This window comes from Aythya ferina (assembly GCF_964211825.1).
Source record: "Aythya ferina genome assembly, chromosome: 13".
In the NCBI taxonomy this organism is placed as follows: Eukaryota; Metazoa; Chordata; class Aves; order Anseriformes; family Anatidae; genus Aythya; species Aythya ferina.
Genome location: NC_140311.1, coordinates 18,296,967 through 18,319,876, shown reverse-complemented (window position 1 = coordinate 18,319,876; position 22,910 = coordinate 18,296,967). Strand labels below are relative to the sequence as shown.

The window sequence follows — 22,910 nt, the reverse complement described above, 5'->3', positions numbered from 1 at the left end:
TTAAGGTTTTCAGTGACTTTTGCATCTTGATGGCAAAAAGGCATGTGTTAATAGACTTGGTATTTGAAACTGCGAGGAGGAAGCTCTTTGATTGTGTTCAGAAGTGTACCAGAGGCCACTTCTGAAGTTTTCAGGTGAAATGAACCAAATACTGTGTTATTGGCAGTTAAGAGGCTCAGAGGACAAGACAAATACAGAAGGTGGAGGCTTCAAGTACAAAGACTGATTTCTGAAAGCTAATCATTATAAACAGATAATGAAGTCTGGGGGGAAAAATCTCCAGTCACAGCATTTTGTTATACTTGAGTCACAGCTACGTAACAGCAACGTGAACATCACTTTTCATTGATCACCAAACACAACGCGTAAGAAGCTGAAATTATTTGTCTCAAAACATGGTGGTGCTTCCTCCTGGGAGGAGAAAACTCCCATCCAGACCCGTATGTGAAGTCAAAAGGCTGTCATCTTTGGACAAACATCTTCTCTGGCTTTTTGTCTCTCTTCAAATGGAGCCTTTTGTTTTGTTTCATAGTGTGGTGACTGGTAGTGATTGAATGTCTGAGGTAGCTGATGTATGTGAATGTGAGTTGCAGTTGTAGCTTGGTAGCTTTTAGTCCCAATTCTGTGCTTCACTTGGCTCTGCAGAGCTAGGGACCTTCACTACCTTTACTATCTCTGGTCTTGACAGGAGAGTGTAAGCACACAAAATGTTGTGGGATTTAACTCTTGGAATACTTTAATGTAGAGAAGAAAATAAAATAATAAAAAAAAAAACTAAAATGCCGAGCTTGTCATTTATACTAGAATCAAAGAAAAACTCAGACTGGAAGTATAATCCTGCTGCTCTGGAGGCTAGGAGAGATGACCTCTTGCTCAAAGCAGGGGCTGTCTTTGAAGTTCTCCATTTATTCTTTTGTGTCTGCAAACTAAAAGGACACTGTAAAAGTATCTTCCAAACCTTGCTTCCTGCAGGAATACAGTTAAAACTTTCTGGAAACACTCAGTAGTGCTTGCAATTAACCTACCAGTCACTGCAGGATGCAGAACATAGATCACAAACTCGCAGCAGGTTATTTTCTTGGAGTGCATCCAGCTCCAAATAGCACTTGTAGGAGTTGGTGCACTCCCTAAAACAGGGTGCCTCGGGGAACACTTTCCCTTCGAGAAAGTGACTGACTGGCTTGGAATGTGTGCAGATGCCAGGGGCGGCTGCTCGTTCCTCCCCAGATTCAGGCCGAGCTGCATCTTGAGTTTTAGTAAGGCTTGAGTTGAGGGCTACTTCTTATGAATGGACATCCTCAGTTCAGTCACTGTAGGGAGAATGTGGGTTCTCTCCTTGGCTACCCTCACTTTTGTAAAACTGACAGTACTTTAATGCAGCATTGCACAGAAGACAGCCTACTGACATCCTCAGGCTGGGTCAGAGGATCGTCTGAACCAGGTACTCTGAGCTGGGTGTTGTCAACCTGCCTCCCAGCAACCTCCAGAGTGACTGGGAACAAAACTGATGAGAAAACAATAATAATGTAATTGCCAAAGCAAGGAGGAGCTTAACTTTACTACTGAAGACTTCTTTTCCCCAGATAAGTAGTACTAAACTATTTGTACAGCATCCGCTGAAAGTAGCACTTTATTCCTAAGTTTTTGCGGGTGGTATCCCTCAAAGTGTTTCAAAAAAAGGAATTTTTGAGTAATACTTCTTAATTTGTTTTTATTAAAACTGGTTCATTCGGTACGCACTCATCATACTTCACTAAAATCTTTTTGATTGAATCTCTTTGGATGAATATGTCATTGTTACAAAATGATCTTGTTCACTGTTGGCAGTGGGAGGTAGGGGAAGAGTAGAGCCAAAATACAGAAGAAATTATTATGAAGGCTTAAACATCAGCAGCTGTTTGAAATAAAAATCTAAGGTGCATTTCCCTCCTCCTGCCTTCCCTCCCACCCCCTTCCAGCACTGATCAGATTTATTTTGCCTTTTTTACTACAGATACCATGTTAATACTTCGAAAAACTTGTTGGTTTTCAAGGCCTTTTGTAAAGATCTTATCTGTGGTCCTTTTAGCTCATTTTTTGGCATGGGTTCAATTTTTTGAAAGTAGCAAGCCTTTGACAAGTGCAATTGAATTCCTAGGGCATGCTTGCTGTTCAGGGATGATCAGCGCAAACCAAAGGTAGCGATTCCCGTGATAATGTAACGTGCAGCCTCTAGATGTAACTTCCCACGTGTAAGGGAACGAAATCCACTGCTAATCAAGTCTGAGTATCTAATTCCAAGATCGTGTGTCCTAGATAGACTGGCTATTAGCACTAGCCTGCAGCTGTCTCTTCTAGCACTTTAAAGGCAATAAAATACAGTCAGCCCCACTTTTCCTTTGTCCCTGCTAAATGCTCTGGGAGAATACTGCCATTGTGATGCTCTGCATCACTGTAAGCTTGCTCTTTCACAGCAGGGTACAGTTTGATCATCTTCTCTGGGAAGTGATCAATTGACAGCTGCTCTAAGGAGACCCCAAGCTCTCATTAGCAGGTAGCCAAACACTGGGCCTAGAGTATCCTACTGCTCATCTGCTGAAGGTCCGCAAGCAAGTTCCTGAACAGGCATCTAGGTCTCCAGTTGTTAGCAGCTTTAGGGATGTCTGAAGCCATATGGGTAGAAGAAAGGGGTCTCCCAGCTCACCAGCTCCTGATGCTCTTTTCTTTTGGAGAGTGACTTGGGGATGGTTAGGACAATTGCTTTGTATTCATTGTTTCCTTGTCTAAATTGGCCTTCTCCAGAGTCACATACATTTTCCAGCTTTGATTACTTGAGGCTGGAGGATAGTTTCTATCTGTATTTAGCAATACAAAGAAAGCACTGACCACACTTAGCTTTAGGTATTAAAATGCATACATGGGTTATGCTGATGCTACAGGCATAAATAAATGATGAAACAGCTCTAACTAGAAGAACCTTGGAGCTATGATACTTGGTCCAAGAACTGAAAGAATGGCAAAAAAAATCCCCAGACATCTACCAAGCTCCAAGTGAGTTAGGTCTTGTTCTGACAGTGAAGAGGGTGTGTACTGCTTCAGATAACATCTCAACACAATATTGCTGTGCACAGCCTCTATTCTTTTCAACACATACATTTGCTTAATCTTGGGTATTAATTTAGTGCTTTCTGTCGTTTCAAAATAGACCACAGAGAGATTGTTAGATTCATCTGAGCTGCTGTTCTATTTTGTCTCCTTTCTCGGAGGAAGAAGCGGAGTGCTGTTCACGGGTGGTCTGCTTCGTGTGCACACCACATGAAGGTGCAGTTGTCAGTGTCAAATGAGTGACTTCCACTACGGGACTGAAGCTTCCTCTGTTGCATGTTGTGTAGACAAAGGTGAGGAGTAGGACGTGTTCTGAGGAGTTAGTCTGGAGCCTGTGTCTTTATTCCGTTTCCTTACCCAGGAAAGGATTAGAGACGTGCTGCCGGAGCGGGCGGCGCTGTGGCTGTAATACTTGGCTCGCGGGCAGGTGAGGCTTACAGCCTGGCTGACAGTTAGCCCGAGGTTTGTGTTACATTTGGACGTGGTTATAGAAAGTGGAAACATCTAACACCTGTCACTTGGGAAAGGTCCTAAATGACTAGTAAATCTTAACCTGTAATGGGTGCCATATGGCACTCTTTATTTGCATCTGGAAAAAATCAGGAAGCCTCTAGAGGCTAGTGATTAGAGGCGTGTATGTAAAATTCAAATAAAACTGAGACTTCCTGGAAAGCAAAGTGGCTTACTGTATGCTGCTGCTGTCTGAATGTCAGGTGTCTCGGTGCTAGGGTTAGCTGCAGAAACACGTAACTGGACAGGCGAAGATGAAGGCAAACTTAAATGAAACTGGTCCCCTACCCTGCAGTGTACATGTGTAAGGAGTTCGGTTATGGTCTGCATATAAGCCAGAGGGTGCTTTGATGTGAGTTTTTAATGTTCACATCAATATATGGTAAACTAAGCCAACAGAAATGCAGTCCTGACTTCATCTCTTGTGTACTGTGGCTGTTTCCCCACATCGTGCATGTTCATGCTCAGACTTTCCCAGTATGTAAAGGTGCAACCTCAGTGCAAGTTTTTTCTTTCTTGAAGTCTTAGCTGTGAAGCTGTCATCAAGGACTTATTTCCAGTGTATTCATGGAAAAAACGTTTCCTCGTATGTGTGGTATAGAGTAAAAACAAAGGCAATGCATTTAAAGCAGCCGTTAGGATCTTTTTTGGTTGGTTCCAATGTCTTTTAAATTGCTTCCAGGAAAGAACAGAATCAGAGTTGAGCATTTAGAACTGAAATCAGAAGTAGTAAAGTGTGGGCTGCCTACAGAGGAGGTATGTCATCCGCCCCTTCCCAAAACCTCCTATTGCAAAACTGAAAGCTGAAGAGCTGCTTTGTTTAAGGTGTTTCTCTACCCAACCTGTCTGTTCAGAGGTTTGGGCAGGTGCTGCAGTGCCTGCTGAGCAAGGAAATGGGTACGGCATCTGAGGGCTCATGTACTTGAAGGCAAAGTGGGTGGAAAAGACCATCTGCTAGTTTGTGTTCTGTCTTAATTTCTCTCTGCTTGCACTCTTTTTACCAGCTGTGTACTTGTCAAATCGAAACACAGCAGCAGCATCTCCGGGTGGCAGCATAAAGGCGGTACTTAGCCTGAGCAGCCACTTAAGGACACTTTGACAAATTCTTACAGCAGGGTTGGGGTGTTTGGAGAGTTGAGTTCATGAGGATAGAAGTACAAGTACTTGGCTTTTCAGGTGTCTTCAGTCTCACATTTGAAATGTTTGTGAGATGGGCAGTGAAGCTTGATGTGATTATTTTACTTTCTGTGTGTCCCACCCGGTGAACACACTGCACTGAAGCCCGCCTGCTCTGTAAGTCTTACAGGCCCCAGAAATACGAGTTCTGAGAAGCGGTGAGAACTGTCCGGATGCTTTTCTTTGCCTACAGTTGAGTGCAAGTCTGGCAGCACTCATTAAAGCAGGGTGGTAACTATCATTTTCTTTTATTTTCTTTTAGAAAATGAGAATGAGCTACTGTGAGTTGTGAGGGCTGGCTGTTCAAACTCTGCTTGAAGTGTTTGCACCTGGGGAGTTCTCGGCTTTCCTCCTCTTAGAGCTAAGTGTGGAGAAAGGGAGCAAGGTCTGGGAGCTGACCGCATGCCCCGCTCACTTTCTGTCCTGGTCTGGGTTCAGGAACCAAACACCGGTTTACAGACTGCAGTGCCCCCTGCTCCTGCGGGATAACCTCTGTGCACATTTGCCCATTGCTTTCACATTTTTTTATTTAAAAAAGGGAGATGGAAAGCCCTAACTTCTGGAAGGGTAAGGATTGTTTCTGTGTAAGCTTTCCCCTGCTGACTTGCATCCTTCTGCAGCTTGCTGGAGAGGAATCGTTCCCCTGTTTGTCTGATTCTAGCCATGCTCAGCAGTTCAGGCACTGGGACAGCCTGCTCCTACTCAGCGTGTTTGCTGATCGAGTCTCTTGTGCAGCAGCAACTGCTGCTGTGCGGCAGGTCACTTGACCAGCCCAAATCTGCAGGTGAGTGCTTCTCTAGATCTCTTCTCTGAGCTGTCCTTAGGAGCTTCCAGGAAAGGGAGGCGAGAGCATTCCCTGGGGTGCTTGCAGGGAAGTCTCCTTTACATGGAAAAAGTCTTCATGGGCAAATAATTACAATTTGGGGTGTGATGGAAGTTATACAAGCTTTGGGCTTGAATTCAGTAAAAAGGCTGAGTCTGTAAGTTGGTGGTGGCTTTTTGCGGTGGCAATCCTTACATGTCACTGCTGCTTTAAAAGCAGCAAAGACAATAGAAGTGTTCAGGTGTCTAAATAGTAAACCTAATATTGCCTCTTAAGAGGAGAAAAGAGGGTTGTAATCAGTTCGACATCTCAATCTGTTTAACCTGCCTCTGTCATGTTTTCAGTCTCAATGGCCAGAGCTATGGCTACTACAGCTAAGAACCTGGTCTGCAAGTTTGAACAGATACTGTATTGTGCAGACTTCAAAGAAAGATGGTGCCTCAAGGTGTAATGGGTTCAGTTATGCTTCAGAAGTTCCCTTAATTTAAGTAAAAAGCTGGTCAAGAACTTCTGTAAACATGTGCTTTGACTTGCATTTTAGATCAGGATGCGTATTCTCTTACTATCTTTAGGTAGGCAAAATGAGGAAAACGATTACTAAAAGTATGTAATGATACACTTTGAAATCAGTTTTGCTTTAGAAATGTTGTTGCTTATAAAGACGATACTTCAGTGAAAAAAAAAGAGTGGCCAGCTGAGTTCTGGAACTGTGAGGTCTTGTGCTGCCATGGCTGACTTGATGGTTAAGTACTCAGATCTGTGAGATCTGCAGACTTGTACTCTTGTTAAACCTAAAGAGCGTGTATGTGGAAATCATAATTAGAACTCACAAAAGAAGCTTTAATTCTACTTGTCAAATCCCCACAAACCCTTTTGTTTCTTAGTTATATTCATGTCCAGGCAAGTGAAAGGAAAGCTCAACTTGCTGAAGATAAATGGTGAAATCTTTGACCTGGCTGAGCAGTAAATCCTTAGCTAGATAACTGTGCAGGTGTTTTGTTACACAGATCTTGGCAAGCTAATAGATGTGAGTATATGTTCTCCAGGACCACCACCAAAATTAAGCTTAATCTTTGTGTGGAATGTCAAGGCTGAGTTTCTTTGCCCATGTAAATAGAGGTATAAATAATTGAATTTGGAATTTTTGCATGGATACAGCAGGGTAAGTATGGGAGCCTTTCTCATAGGGCAAAGATGTTTGTAACGTGCTTTTCTACAGGTTGTCTTCACCATTTTTAATCAGTTAGTCTTGGTATTGATAAAGTACAAATATTTATGCTCCTTTTTTTTTTTTCCAGTGTTAAAACATTCTGATGTTCCTGTCTGGGGAAGCTGCCATGCCTCGGTGCAGAGGGTAATAACGGTGTTTAGGCACTGGAGCAGCTGGAAGAACTGCAGGAGATGCAGGATTTGTCCCATTGCATAGAAGCTTCCTTCTAGGAACAGGGCTTCCACAAGTGAAAATAGCTTTTACCAACTTTAAATTGTGGCCAAGGGCAGGTGATGAGCAGCTGGGACTGACTTTGGGGATAAGCAGTTACTGCAGTAGTGCCATGAGCTGCAGGATGCTGTCAAACTGAGCCTTGGCCATGCCAGCTGTGTGTGCCCGAGCTAGCCTGGTGTTGTAGCAGTGCCAGGAAATGAGTGTATTTTCCCTATATATGTGATCTAGAGACAGATGTAGTCAATTGTGACTAGAAGATCTCAAAACCATAGATTTTAGCCAAATTAATACTTCCACTGTTTCTCCCAGCTCCTGTTTCTCTTCAGCTACAAAAAATGTTGTGGGCACAATGCATGCTGAGGGAGCACTCGAGGGGTTTGATGTACCTTTCGTTCTTCCGGCTCTGGGCTTAGTGGCTTGACACGACTATCAGAGCACAAGGCAGTGTTTCAGTCAGCTCTTTTTCTTTGCCTTCCTCTCTAAAGCAAGTAGTACTGTTTTTAATTCTTACTGCCTGATCAGTTTGCAGTCTCACTGCAAACTAATGGCTAGTCATGTGGTGCTGGCAAATATTGAAGGGAGAGACCTAAATCTGAGGCTGTTAATAATAAAAGCGGGACTGTGTATGAATAACAAGTGCTTTTTACAGCGCTTGGAAGGAAGGGGAAGCATCAAGCCTGAAGTATTTGGTCAGCAATGTGTCCATCTTGAGGCTGAGACTACACCTTTCAAGAACACTACTTCATTCCCTGAGCAGCTGTGCAGTTCAGCCTGCTGCAGGTAGCAGAATGGCTCAACCACACCAGCCTGGCCCAAGTGCTTCTGTTAGTCCTGTGCTTTGTTGCAGGTGTGGAAAGAGCTGTGATTTTCATGTTCGAGAGCAGTTATGGGAGACAGTCCACAGGTGTGTGCCCTGCATGGAAGGGAGCCCTTGGAGCTGAATTGCTTTTGAATGGTTTTGTGACTGGTTCTTCCTTTGGCCATTCCAGTAAATGAGAGTCTTGGTAAAACCAAACTACAGACTTAAGCATAAGCGTGCAAGTACATTCTCGAGAGGTCATTAGAAAAAAACAACTGTGCGAACATGCAATTACAGGAGATGAACTGCAACTGCTGCGTAGTCTGGCTTGAGTGTCTATCGACTGTTTAGCTTTTGCTGCTTGCTCTCTGCTTCTTCACATACTGGAGCATTGTTCCACAGCTCAGTTAAGCTCCTATGATCTAAGTATGTGTCAGACTTTTTGAAATGGAGAATTTTGGCCAATTTCTCCTAGGCAGAACTTGATTTCAGTGACTTGTGTGCATCTTTTCCCTGCTGGAGGGCACTCTTCTCACCTGTCAAGGTGGCTTACGACATAGTGGTGTCAAGTAACTGCACGGTTCCCTTCAGGACAACATCTGTTTGTGAAGCTGGTTTGTGCACGTTAATCCCCACAGATGCCTCGTGCTGAAGCTCAGTGCTCCTTGAAATCAGGAAGGAAATCTTAGTGCATTGCAGGCCACAGCAGCGTTTCACACCAGTGGATACCCACTATCAGTTTGATTCCTCCTTGACCTCTTGCCACCACCAGAACTGAGCTGTCCAGAACCCACGCAGGCTGTTGGTATAAACCGTGGTGCTAGGGAGGTAAAGTAACGTGGCTGTGCTCTCTGAGAAATGGAAGGGCTTATCGCACAGGAAACTCATTCGTGATAAAAGAATACGTAAGGGGGATGGAAAGGAGCTGAGGAATTACTCAGCTTATAAATGCTGAGCCTGGGCTTTGTTTCTTTCTCTTCTCTAGCTGCTTGAGCTATGGATTGAGAAATCATTTGTAAGCAGTTTTGATTATTTCAGAACACCTGTAATTGTTTACAAAGACACCACCTCCATCCACTAACTGCTTCTGTAAGAACTTACACCTTCTGTTCATTATCAACTTCTAATGTGTAAATTTCAAGTTCTGTCAAACAACTAGCATCTCTCCCTATATCTGACTTCTACAGTAGAAAGAGCATTAAATTCTTGTTAAATAACAATGGCCAAGTGCTAATGTGTAATTTAGATACTGATGCGTTCTTCTGCTTGTGTTTTTTTTGGGTTATTTTTTTCCCCCTACACCCCCTTCCTCCCCCTGCTGCCAAGTACCTTACTGCCCTGCAGCTGTGTGGCTGTAATGGTGAATCACTCCCAAAGCACAGTTACACCTCCCATCTCTCTGCCTCAGTAGTTGGTACTAATGTGTTGACTAACTGTGTTGTTACTTCGATTCTGCCTCATGTAAAATCAGGGTAATCTATCTGAAGCCATCGAGCAGCCCTCTATAACTTTTATTAACTTGTTCTTAGCAGTCCATAAAAACAATTCGCCTTTCCCTTCACAGGTTTAGGAAGTCCCAAGCTGCAGATCTCTCCAGGAATAGCAGCAGCTGTCTTGTGTGTGTTTTATTTGTTTATATGGTTGTGAATGGCAGCTGGGAGGTGGGGAGGCTGAAATTGCCTTGTAACTGACATCTCTGGGCTTGATGAGAAGAGGGGAACGTGCCTAATGCTCAAGGCAGTTTTCCAGCCAAAACAAATCTTGGTAACTTAGGTTTATTCATTCCAGTGAGCAAACTGTTACAAACGTGTGGCCAAGAGTAAGAAGTGACTTTGATTTCAAATGTGTACCTCTTCAAACTGGAAAACCAAAAAATAAAAAAACAGTTCTGTTGGTGGCATAAAGCAATTTTTTTCAGTCCACGTAAGACACAAAAGACTGAGCTTGTTCTGGAAGAATTATCCTTTGACTAGAAAACCAATACCATCCCTCCTTTTATGCCCTAATGAAAAGAGCTTGCTGTCTACACACTAGTTCAATGGGGGAGAAGCTGTCAGGAAAATCCAATGAAAGGATTAGCTCAACTTGAATAGATTAATTAGAGCCCTTGATTGTGTCCTGCTATGCAAAAGTCACAGCAAAGGAAATGGCAGTGATAGTCAGTGAGTTCATCCTCACAGGTACGGGAGGGGTTGTCAGCGGGCACACAGTAGGCAAGAAGCAGATCTAAGAAGTTGCGGTCTGTCTGCCAAGCTGTATCCATTCGTTGTCCATCCTCCTGTAGTTGAAAACTAAAAGATTTTAATGGTCATGGAGCTTATACGATCAAATCTTTACGATCAAGCCACAATTCATTATTCCATCCAATATCTTAGCTTTGCTGTTGCATAAGGTCTACGCTGCATCCTACTGACCAGAGCTAGGATTTGAGCTACTACCGAAGCCACAGGGGCCTTGTTCAGTTTCCTGAACCTGTAACAAATGTACCAAGTGCAGCTTGGAGTTCCAGGAGCTCCCCTGAGGCTTGAAGTCAATTTGTTATGTTTGAAAACCCAGCAAGCTAGCTAACAGTCACTCGTTCCGATAATGAAGCTGTTACTGAGGGCAAACTACTGGCAGCGGCCATCTACATCTTGATTTTAATGTAGGCTTTCTGTGCTTGAAATGTAGTCGCTACTGTGCATAGCACGGAGCCTGGATTTGATTCATTTTTGCATTAACGTGAGATACAGAATGAAATCTGTGATATCAGGTCTCTTGCCTGTGGCTGCAGAGTGGCTTTCAGACTTGTGCTGGCTTGTTACACAGTTTGTGTTCTCCTGTAGCACAATTCTTGTGCCTGCTTTCCTAAGTAAAAAAAAAAAAAAGACCTTGAGATTACTGAAAAGTCTAAACAAGAAGCAAGCTTTTATTTAGAATAGGTCATTAAGCTTCTTGGTTTTTGACTGTGCCGAGATGTTGAACTTGTTTTTTGTTAGATTGCTGTATGACCCATAAGTGGCATGAACTGATCTTGATAGTGTATGAATTCCTAGGGCTTTCTCTTCAAACTGCTTAGTTCAGAAACGTTAATGTGGTGGGGATAGAAGTTACTGCAGAATAAAAACCACAATCTGTCCAGCTACTGCTTCTGTACAGCAAGATAAGTGACTCTGCTGAGGGAATGTTGCTTGATAAGCTCGTGGGCGAATGGATTGTCCCAGGATTTAAGCCAAAAACTCCCATTGTTTGACTGCAGCGAGTATTTGGAGAGAACTTTCTGATTACAGGCTGTTTTCAGCTCCCCTTACTTCTGTTTGGGAAAGACCGCGCTCCCTTCCTGTGGGGAAAACATCTGAACCCAGTATGCAAAACAATCTGTCAAAAAGTGCTCAGTGAGTACACTTGACTCTTTGGGGTGGGCGAATTGTCTAAGTTAAGTGGCTGTCCAGTGTCTGAATCCAGCCTGAATATACAAATGACTTTGGAAGACAGTCACAGGGATGTCTATTTTAAGAAAAGGAAGAAAGTCTTATGGTAGGAGCTATGGTGATTAACACAGAGCACTTTTTCTTTAAACTAAAAATGAGATAAGGGAAAAAAGCACTCTTTAAAGTATCCTATATAGGAAGACCCGTCCTAGTAAAAAGCTGTTTTTAAGGGCACAATTTTGGGAAGGGTGCACTTTAATCTTTTGGCATCATATCCACCATTACTTATTACCAACATACACAAGAAAAATGCTTTGTCGGCTCTGTAAAGAATGAAAATCAGCACAAGTCCCTGATCATAAACAAGCTGACTTAAAGCTTGGGGCTTTGCTTCAGTTGGGGATGCCCAGATTTGGGAGGGTGGAACCCAGGGTGTATGGGGAGGTACTGGGGAGACTTCCTCCTGCCAGATCAGAATAAAGCTTAAGGGGAGAAGTGGAGTATTTTGGCTTTTTCATTTCATAGGTTATAATAAAGATGGAGCCAGGCTGCTCTCACCCTGTATAGGATAAGAGGGGATGGGTACGGATTGTACCTTAGCGAACTCGGTGAGATTTGGAGGGCACGCTTCACCACAAAGGTCTTCCTTGGGCTATATGGGATTTTGGTTGTGTTGGTTTAGATTCTTTTACCACTGCACAGCTTTTAGTTGTTTTTAATAAGTGCTGATGTTCCCCCCGCCTCTTGGAGGCAGCAAAGACTTTCAAGTAGATCTTGGTGTGCTGTCCTTGCGCAGGGAAACTCACTGCTGCATGGCACAGCGAGACAGGTAACTTGCTCTTTGGGTTACTCTTGTACTGTGAGGCACGGGAATATTACATGGAAATAAGGTTAATCCCTTTTAAATGAAGCTTTATTAACGAGATTAATCCTAAAACTGATTCAAAAGGATCTTGCCTTTTTTAAATACGCTTCTGAAAGTGAAAAGGATTGGATATGGAATTCATGGGGTAAGTTGGGCTGCAGGGGGACTTCAGAAGGGCATCTGGCCAAACACCCTGCTTCAAGCAGGGTCAGCTCTGAGGTCAGGCCAGGTTACTCAGGACTTTGGTCTGATCATTGAAAACCTAAACTGTCTAGGAAGGTTCAACTTCACTTTAGGAAATAGCTCAGTAACTCCCTGATAACTGAGAATTTTGAGTTTTCATGTATGTCAAATCAAGAAACTGATTACAAAAGCTAAATGAAAGGTGTGGAGATATGTCCTAGTTGTGCTGGGTAGCACTACTGCCCACTTAAAACTCAAAGCTCTGCCTTTTGCCCCCAGCTGGTTTATCCAGGGTTCGTGTAGCTCCAGGTGAATTAAGCTACTTGGGTGCTTTCCTTCTGATGCTTGGTAATGTGTTTAGGCTACGAGCCAGGACATTGCTAATGCCAGGTAGGTGATGGGTCATGTCTCTGGGATAATGAAGGCTCGAGTTAGTGTGGGTATACTTGAGAACTGACAAACCGGCTGCTCTCCTGCCTGCCTGAAACTTTCTCTGTACGTACTGTTCTTTGCAGGGGTTACTTGGGGTGGGGGGACCCCCCACCCTCAGCTTTTCAAACTTCCAGTGTTTGTGCCGTCATCTTGGTTAGAATAATGCTGCACATGTCCTCAGAACAAGTTAAATCCTAAAGTATGTTGGGTAGTGCATCATCTAACATTGCTTATCTTTTTCACTGAAAGAGGCTTGACAATTGTCTGTGTATTATGTATAGGTATTTTACAAAGTTTCATTTATTCCAGAAATATCTATTCTTTAAACAGTTCATTTCTGAAATCAGCAAGGAATTGTAATGAGTATCATAGGTTGAGTGGGGGAGAGTTTAAACTGAGCAAATAGAGTTACCTGATTTGCATCATCTTTGTGAATTGAGTTTCTGTATCTCCTTCCTCTGACCCCCTTAGTATCAGCCTGTGCCCACATGTGAGGGAACATATTAGCTGGCTTGTCATTCTTGGTGGAGAGTGAATGCAACTAGATAAAATCTAGTTGTGTTTTTTTTTTTTTTTAAAAAAAAAAACTTCTCAATAACTGAACTGTGGGAGAAAGAACAAATTGGGTAGTAAGCATCTTGCCAATAACTACTATAAATAAACTCATAAGCTTTAAGCTTGGTTAAACTCTTGTTCAAAACCTGACATCTACTGGTGGGAGCCATAAACGGACACTCGGTGCTCAGGCTATAGGTGTTGGGTTGTACCTAGCCCTAGAATAAAATGTGCTTAAGCATAGATTTAAAAATCTGTAAAATTGCCAATAAAACTGTAATGAGTTGAAGCATGTCTATTAACAGAGGTGGTCAAAATTCCAACAGACTATTTTTGAACACATGTATAAGGTCTAGATGACAAACATTGTAGGCTTATGTTTTAGGATATCTTTTGCAGTAGACTTGCTTTTTGGTCTTACAGTGATTGACATTTAGTCTTTTCTTATGTCTTTAAAGGCGTGCCATGGATGTACATCGGTATCCAAATGTGATTGCAGTGGAGTTAAAGGTGAAAAGGTAAGTGTATCTTTTTGTGTTAGACTACTGCACAGACCACTGAGCCATATGCCATCTGCAGATATCTGAAGTTTATGAATAAATTATACTTGTTTTCTTTGTCAGTGTTGTAGGCACGCACCAAAGTATACAGCTTTTATAACAGCTTCAGGTACTGAGTCAAACCAAGTGGTCTATCTGATGGTGTACAGAGCTTCATATCACTGTTCTATCAAAAAATGGGGAATGAGACACAATTCTGCAGGAATGTGGGAGTATAAAGCAGAAAAGAGATTAATTTAGTAATGTAGAAATAACTTCTAGGGACTGGCTACTATAACCAGTTCCTCTGGGCAAGCCAAGTGGTGGATTGCACAGTAATGCCCACTAGTAATGTTTCAGTGGGAATTTTAAACTAGTGTGGGTTTTTTCCACTTCCCTTGCATTGCCTGATCTAAGTAGTTGACAATCACTGTTGTGCTCTGAACTTGCACCATTTCTAACCCACAGCTTACACAGCTGTATGCTAAGGCGATAGCTGTTGCTGTCTAGTTGCTCAGCTGAAAGTTGGAGGTGGCCATTCAAATGCAGCTTTCTGAACATCCATAGCTGCCAAGTGACGAGTTGGTTAGTGGCCAAAACTGTATTCTCAGATCACATAGAGTAACGAAACCTTTGTGGTTGATCCAGTAAAATAGGCAGTCTGGACTGCGTGGCCAGCAGCCTAAGGCCAAAAGATGCATACTGAAATCCCAAAGCTTTCCTGTTTTTCATGCAGCTTGGATTTCCACTCTTGCTGTCTGAGCCCTATACTTTTAATTAAGTTCTTCATGCTTCTATTGCTAATACTTCTTATAGTTTTAGAAATCTGTCCTCTGAGGAAACTGTGGTTACTCAGCATTTCTTTCAGGTACAGTGCGCAATGTAGCTGTGCAGCTCAGGACTTGCTCAAATTGGGCAACTGTGGGAGCCTGCTTCTGAGTAAATTCTGGTTAAATAGTCAGCATGTAACTGCTGTTGTCGCAGGGTAGGGATGTAATACATGTATGATCACAATGAGGGAGAGAAAGTGCCTGAAACACTTTTATAGCCATGTAAAGTTTGCCTGAGATGCAATGGAGGCCTTTTAGATGTGAACTTCTAAGAGTATGATAAGCCTGTCTTATCAAAGTACTTGGCCCCTCTCAACAAGGTTCTAAGAGGGCCTCAATGCTCTAGATTCATTTCTGAAACATGTCAAAGGTGGTTCTGAGGTTATATGAATAAGCATAACATCAAGTGAACCAAAAAGATGCAAAATATTCAGTCACTGCATTAGCACAACGTGGTGTTGATACAGAATTTTACTATTGGCTGAGGTTAAACAAGGCAGATGTCCAAAATTCAGAGTAATTCATGGTGCCAAATGTACCATCCAGGTGGATCCAAACAGATGAGGTCATTCCTTAGCATTTACTTGCTTTTGGTTCATCAAGTATATTCCCAATTTACATACCTAGCGAAAGACAATATCCCCTCAAAGCTTTCTAACTTAGATTTGCTTAGCCAAAACCTGAACCTGGTCCTTGCATTCCTACAGGATCTTCAAATGCAGGTGGCTAAACCAGATGTATCCTAACACTAGTCACAGAACTGTTTCAGGTTTAGTTTGAAGGCGTTCAAGCATCAGGGTTACATTCCTTGTACAACCACAGCAGGTGCAACTTTGGAGAACCCATCTGTAATGCACAGTTAGCCTTTTTCTGCACCAGTCACAGCTAGTTTGTGAATCCAGTGAACACAACTACTGGCTGGCATGGATAAGAAACATCTAAAAGTACATCCGGCGTTCTAAATAGAACCAATTAATTGTTTTCTCTCAGTGATTCAGTATTCTGTATGCCACTTACACATGCACTGGGATCATGGCCCACTTGACACATTCCAGTCTTTCAGTGTCAGTTAACAGCGTGGTGATAGTCACTTTATGGAGAAAAAAATCTTGGAACTGTTTGGAGTCACAGTGAGCTTTTCATCCAAATATAGTCAGCAAGTGGAGTATATGATATCTGTTCTCAATCAAGCACTGAAGTGTCATTACGCATTGTGGGCTTTGTTTCTGCTCCTCTAGACTGTCCAAGCCAATCATCAAGGAGAGCTGCGCAGGAGAAACTCTCACACTTCCCTGCAAAATTTGGCCTTTTGTACCTTTTGTAGAGCAGATTATAGTTAGTCTTGAGTAGAAGAGTGAGAGGCTTGATAACCCTTTGTAAAAAGGGTGAAGGGGGAAAAAAGCCTTCAGTAAAGTAAGCACAGCAACAGACCAGATACTTATATAATGGTTCTGCATCTTGGAAAAAGCTTAGATGGTCGCAGCTTGAGCAAAGTGAAATATTTTAATTTTTTTTTTTTTTAAAAAAAAAAGGACAAACAAAACAGAACTTCACCTATGGTAAGAATTTCTTTTTTTGTATGTCTATGAGCCCTTTTAGAGAATGTGGAGGGAGGCGTAAGCACCTCCTTAAACTGGTGGACACATCTGACACAGATTTTCAGCCTTAGAATGGAAGACTTGCTATGTTTGCTATGAAATCTGGGAACTGTGATTCCTTCTCCACCTAAGTCAAGTTAAACACAGCATAATACTGAGGCATGCCAGACATTTTTTATTAAATAACCTTTCAGAAGCTTGCAGACCATCCTAGTGGTGCATCATGTCAACAAACAATGAAAAGCCAAGCCCATATTTCCTAAGTGTGGTGTGTTGCATGTGGAACTGGTTTGATCATGCGTGCACGCACCTCATTACGTTAGTTGCCCTGTAATTGTGAAGCCACCAGAATCTGATGCATGGACAGATTCCACAATCCATATCTGAGGAACCACAAGAGGTGTCTGTCATTAATGTCCACAACTTTTTCTGTTATTTTTTAACATTAAACTTTTTCTGAAATCTTGTACAGCTGCAAGACATCTAAGGCTGTCTTCAGATAATGAAGCTGATCAATCAGTGTCCAAGTTTCTTACACATGTGATGCAGGTTTCCAGGCCTGATACCATCTCCAACCCATCTTTCTTGCAAATATTATTTCTGTTCCAGTTGGGTGCAAACTGCTGCTGCAACAACAAGCTCCAGACTTTGCTTTGTGTTTGACCCTCAGCATCTGGTGTTCCTGCTTCCCTCTCCAGTGACCTCTGAAGCAGGAGTCAGACCCTATAGTTCCTCATCTGATTGGCAATGAACAGCATTAGGCAAGGAGCTGTATAAATATTCACCCCGTTGGTTCTCCCCTTGGAAGTGTGACAATGTACTAGTAGAACTACTGGAAGTCAGGCGTACGGAACCTGGGACTGTGCTGGAGGACAGGAGAAGCCTTGTTAATGCTCTCGGCTGAGCCCTGCCCTTCTGTTGCACTGTTTCATTATGGGCCTGCAAACAGCTTCTGCATACAAGTTGCTGTCCATTTGCATCAAGTCAACTAAGAAGTGCTGCTTTGTTCAGCTCAGCACAGCCCCACGTGTCCCCTTTGAGACTCAGGAGGAGCCTTCTTTCTCAGTATCCTAGCATTTCCTTCAGGATATCCAAATTCTAACACTCTGGGGCAAGTAATACAAATTAAACCGTAACAAATAAGAAAACTTTACTGGTCTTGCCTCAGGGAACCATAATACGATAGCTGACAAAAATCCGTGCAGTAAAGGTCTTCAGCTCAGGCCCACCTTACTAAACTAAATCATTAAAATTGACAGTATAGGAAGTATAGAAACAAAACAAGAAATTACTGAGTTGGAGAAAATTGATCACAGCCAAGATCCACAGTGCTGTCCTCTGCTTTCAGTAACCTGCTTCTCAGTGAACTGGATCTGGTAAGGTTCTCTTAAAACTAAAGTAAAGATTAATCTGCCCTGTACAGATGCTTATAGGAATTGCTTGCGCTTTTCAACTGGATGTGTAGAATTGCTTCTTAGTTCAGAGCTGTTAGTGAACTCATCTCACCAAAAACAGGTCTCTTTGTAAACTGTATTAGTTTACAGCTAGATCAGGTCTTTGAAGCATGCTGAGTTGCAATGCAACTATTTGTGTAGCTTCAGTAGAAACATGTGGCTCACACTGGGAGGGGCTGTGTTGGAGTGTTTTTTGTTGTTGTTGTTGTTGTTTTTTATGGCATCTAAGGTGCAGCTGCACCTCAAAATAACTGGGCATACATGATGCTGTTCTAGGTGATCAGGCCTATTTGGTTCTACCCATTCAAATCAAGCTAATCAAATGGGTTAAGAGGCTGCCCTTTAGTCACTACATGTGATTAGTCCATGGTCATTTAAAGGAAATCTTCAGAAGATGCCAAGTTTACTGGGTTTGTTGATGATGATGTCAGGGGTGCTGAAGACCCTACTGGGCTGTAAGCTCCTAATGTACTCCGGTAACAGTTCAGCGCACAAGGTTGTGGCAAGAGCAGCTTTGTAATGCCAGAGCTCTGGAGACATTTCAGATGTAACAAATCCTTAGCCCCCTGCAAAAGAAAAAAGTTCTTGGACTCTTTGGATGCATACAATTGGAGCTGAGCCTCAGGAGAAAATACCAGTAAAATCCTCAAGGTTCCTATTTCTTTTTGCATTGTCATGGCTTAGTACAGACGTGACTCAAGCTAATTTTTTTTCCTACGGTAGGATTAAAAACTGCTATGAAATAGTTAAATTCTCAAACTTTAATCACTTTATCATGTATAACTGTGATTAGTGTCTGTTTCATAAACGTTGGCCTGAAATGCATTAACGTGGTCCTGTATTCTGAGAAGTTTACAGCCCTAGCAAGTGACCGACCATTGAACTTGGACTGCGACTGCTTTTGCAAGATAAAGCAAATGCTATTCTGAAGAAACTGGTGTATTTTGAAGAATACAAATCATGGCAGAGACTTTTTCCATTGTGTTCTACCTCAGTATTCAACTGTCTTTAAACACCCCGGTTTGTGGCTGGTTGCTGTGTGCTTTGAATAAAGCCTTTATTAGATCCTATAGTTTCATTTAAGTTAATGCTCTTTAAGTTGAGGAAGCAATTACATTGACTAATGTTATATTGGTACATGAGACGGATTGCTGTAGCTTTCACCCTGTTGTCTAGGAAGGGGAAGAATAATACAGCTGCCTGTTGCATCACTTCTTCCCTGCTGTCCATCTTTTATTACTACAGACACTAGAATATTAATGTAGTTTTAAGCAGCCACATGTAGCCAATTGTCTTGAGACTTTCTGATGCTTGCTGGTTTTGTAGCAACAGCAGGAAGCATGCATGTGCCTTTGTTGCCCAATCCATTATGAGAGGTGGATTTTGCAAAGTTGCACACTGGAGTACTTTATGCTCTCATCTCTAATTGCTCAGATTGGGAGTTAGCATGTTAACATCTTGCAAATAAAAAAATATACCAGTACCTGAAGTTAAATGTTTGCATTAATAAAATTTCAGAGCATACCATAGGCAAAAAGTGTTGAGGCCACATGTTGAGAATCTCAGGCATCTGCTCCCGTCTTAGAAGAAAGTGGATTTAAAACTAGATACACAGTGCTTACAGGACTTACAGATTGGCAGGCCAGGCAGGTGTTGTATTAGGTGTTCTGAGTAGTTCTTGGTTTGTGTGTTTTATTCTTTAAAATCAATTTTACGCTGTCTTCCATTGCAGTCTCTGGTACTTGTAGTTCCAAACTGATGTGATTCTGGCATTGTGCTTTGCTTAGCAGAACATCCTAGTTCCAAATGTAACAGCTGATCTCTTACAACTATTTAGCCACCAGAATAGGCTAACTATTGCTTTCCTGTTTGTTTTTTGTTTGCTTGTTTTTCTCATACTTTTAAAGTCTTGTTTCACGAGCATACCACATCTGTGTAAATAACCTAGTTTCTCTCCTCATAAATCCTACAACAAACATTTAGGTTTCTGGAAGAAATTCAAGACATGTACATGACTGCATACTTTAGAATTGTACCTATCCCTGATTTTATAAATACTTTTGAACTATTCCAGTCACTGGAATTATGCCCATTTCCCCCCATATCCCTGTTTAATAGGCTATATTTTTTTCTTTCACTTAAAGCACAAGTTTAGAGTGTTTCTTAACTATTTTTTAATTCCTAACACCCAAGTAATCATTGTGTTCAAGTGTATAAGCTGATGGTTTTGCCACATTTGTGTAGCTGATTGAGGGCAATTGCATTGGAATGACTTTTGGATTCATCTGAGATCAAAATCTGACTCCTAGCCCATTCCCCAAGGTAATGATGGTTTATAGCTGAGAAATCTTTATTCTGCTATTAAAAGAATCCTGTACCTTCAGGACTAGAAGATGAGATCTGAGCTGACCTAAACCTTTCCTGTATATGTTTTTCTTCAGTAGCTTCAAGTCCAAACCAGAAAATATCCAGACTTTCTCAGTTTCCTGTGCAAGCAGAACTGGCTGGCAAGTCTCTCAGTTTTTGTATCTGTAAGAAAATATGTTGCATGCTACCCAGGGACGTGAAGCTCACCCCTAATAATATATGATCCTTTCATTGGCTTTGTCATTTCAGTGAAAAATTTGAAACGTCTTTTCTGCTTCAATGTGTGTTTGCAAGGCAGCAAGCATTTTTCCCAGGCAAATTCAGCATTGTAACATCTGAATCTTGATGAAAACAGCATAGTATATACAAGGTGTGCAATAGGAAAGTCTGGAAAAAAGGAGCTGTGTCTAAAAACTGTTCTCTGTTATGGGATTCTTCTATGCAACATTGAATAGAAGACAGTTCAAAATAAATAAATAAATAAATAAAAATTCTCTGTTCTAGAGAGCTGTATCAGGTTGGTTTCTCCCCCTAGCTTCCCCACATTTATTTATCCAACCAATTTTTTGATCAAAGATAGTGGTTATAGTGCAAATGTTTCTTTATAACTAGCTGTATAGAGTTTCTTCAGGAAGCGTTTGGTGCAATCCCCATTTGTTCAGGAGTCTAGTCCTTTAACTCATCTCCTCACTCTAGGGGTAATTTGCTGGAAACTCCCCTGGAGTTGCTCTGGCAACAGTTTCCTTGTGCAAGGCTCACTTTCAAAGTGGGCCTGGAAAATGCTCATTTTGTAGTTTCAATAGTGCATCTGTTGCCTCCTGTGTTTCTTTTGTGTAATTGTTTGGCCTTGGATGTTGCCCTCTCTCACTTCTAAAGGTCTTGGCTCCCCAGTTCTGCCACAGCTTGCAGCGGAGACCTTGGGAGTTGCATTTTAGAGAACAGCTCTTCAGCAGCAGATGACACAAGGCCACCCCTCTGCTGAAAGTCAGTTCTAGTATCCATTTGCAGATGTTACTTTCTCTAAAATAAATAAAGGGGAAGTGTGAGCAAGTTGAGATTAATAGGCATAGTGTAGCCCAGCTAGTACCTGATCCATCTGACATGCCTCTTGTATGCAAGTGTTTCCTTAGTGTGCAAACACAGTTCTTGCCAGAGCTTGCTCTGAAGTCTGGCTCTGTCTGATGTTTTCTTTATTGGGCACTCCCAGATTCCTTATTCTGTCTCCTTCGGGGGCACACTAACCCTTTCATATCCTGGCCCAGGATAGTGACACTCCTCCAGTCTTGCTTTTCAGCTGAGGCAGCATACTGGCTGTGGAGCTGCACACAGAAGCAGAGCCTGGCATCTCATGTGCAAAAAGACAGCCCAGACTCCAGCTGTCGAACTCAAGCTAGCCTCAAGTTATTTTGCAATCAGCTTTTCCCCAGGGGAGAAAAGATGTTTGCCCTGTACAGGAGAGCAGTATATGACCTAGAGTAACTGAGGAGTGTGTTTACCTTCTAATTACTAGGAAGCCAGCTTTAGCAGACCAGTTAATGAGCTGTCCATCCCTATCCAAGGAGTCTTTCTGAATCTCACTGTCTAGAGCTAAGGCTGCAGCTCAGGCTTGCTCACAGCCTTCAGGTTGTCATCCAAAGTAGTGTAGCAATTACTGGAAAAGCTGGGAGGAAGAGAGGCCATGTTAGTTTTCTCTGATTTTTGGGGGGGTTCCTGACATCTTGTAAATGTGTTGAACCCAACTGGTAGCTTCCTGTCCACTGCAGTGGAATACGGAGCACCTACCCAAGTAGTACACTGAGAAACCTGGGATTTAAGAATGAAACCTAGTGCTGTTATCTTGCTGAGTATCTGAAATCATCTTCAGCGTGGAGCTGCCATGGAAAATAGAGGGGAGATAAGCGAAGCCATAATGTTGGCTTTTGCACATTGTGTTCAAGGCTGCAATTAGATGCTCCTGTCTGCTTCCAAACCCCAGTTTTCAGTTCTCTGCTGATGTTGTCTTCTTGAAGATAAGAGATTCCTGCTTCGGTTCCTTCCCTTGACTGAGGATCTAGGCAGGGCCTCCCGATTCCCTAGAGAATGTCATAGCTGGTAGACTGCCAGGTAACATGTGGGAGCTACTACCGAAGCCATGCAAGAAGATAAAAATTCAGGATGAACAGAGAATACAGAAAAGAATGCACAGCCCTAAGCATATGACAGCCCTAACCGTGTGATTAAGGTGCTTGTCAGGGTGGAACAAATCCAGGCCTCTTTCTTTGGTGGTTCATGTAATTGTGGAAAAAATAATTGGGGCAAATCTACAGAAGTTGTTTTGCAGGTGGGACCCAAACAAGCTGTAGAGCAATAGGGAATAATGCTGAGCAATTGCCTGTTTTGTAAGCATTGTTTTACATGTATGTACTGGTTGATGTAACAGAGCTGTAGGAAATAGGCTTACACATTTGAAAAGTGTACAATAATCCATATGCACAAAAAAGTGTCCTAATTCTGGTATTTCTGAACCATTCTGTACTTATTGAAACCTTAATATTCACTGGTCTTTATGAATCTCTTGTACAGAAGGAATACAAGTAAATATTTAATGAATCTGCAGCAATGAACATTCTGAAACTGCAGTGACGTAGTGTATCGCAACACTGCCAGCTTACAGGGTGGCGTGTGATGGGATGTGGTAGAGGTATACTTGTTATAATATTCATAATATTGTTTGTGATTTGTTATTGCATAAATATTCAGCAAAATATGGTTCCTTACTAAGAGCTTATAGTTTTAGCATGAGGTGACAAATAAAAGGGATAAACATTTTTTTGTTGTCCTGTCTCTTGATTTACATCATAA

General features: G+C 42.2%; 1 protein-coding gene across 1 annotated transcript in view; it reads left to right on the top strand.

Annotated features, from left to right (window-relative positions):
* Positions 1-22,910, top strand: part of COL4A5 (collagen type IV alpha 5 chain) — an 85,968-nt gene that overhangs the window by 10,882 nt on the left and 52,176 nt on the right. Inside the window, exon 2 of the mRNA XM_084534097.1 lies at positions 13,740-13,799. Coding sequence (XP_084390223.1) covers positions 13,740-13,799 — 60 coding nt within the window. The remainder of the gene's footprint in view (positions 1-13,739; positions 13,800-22,910) is intronic.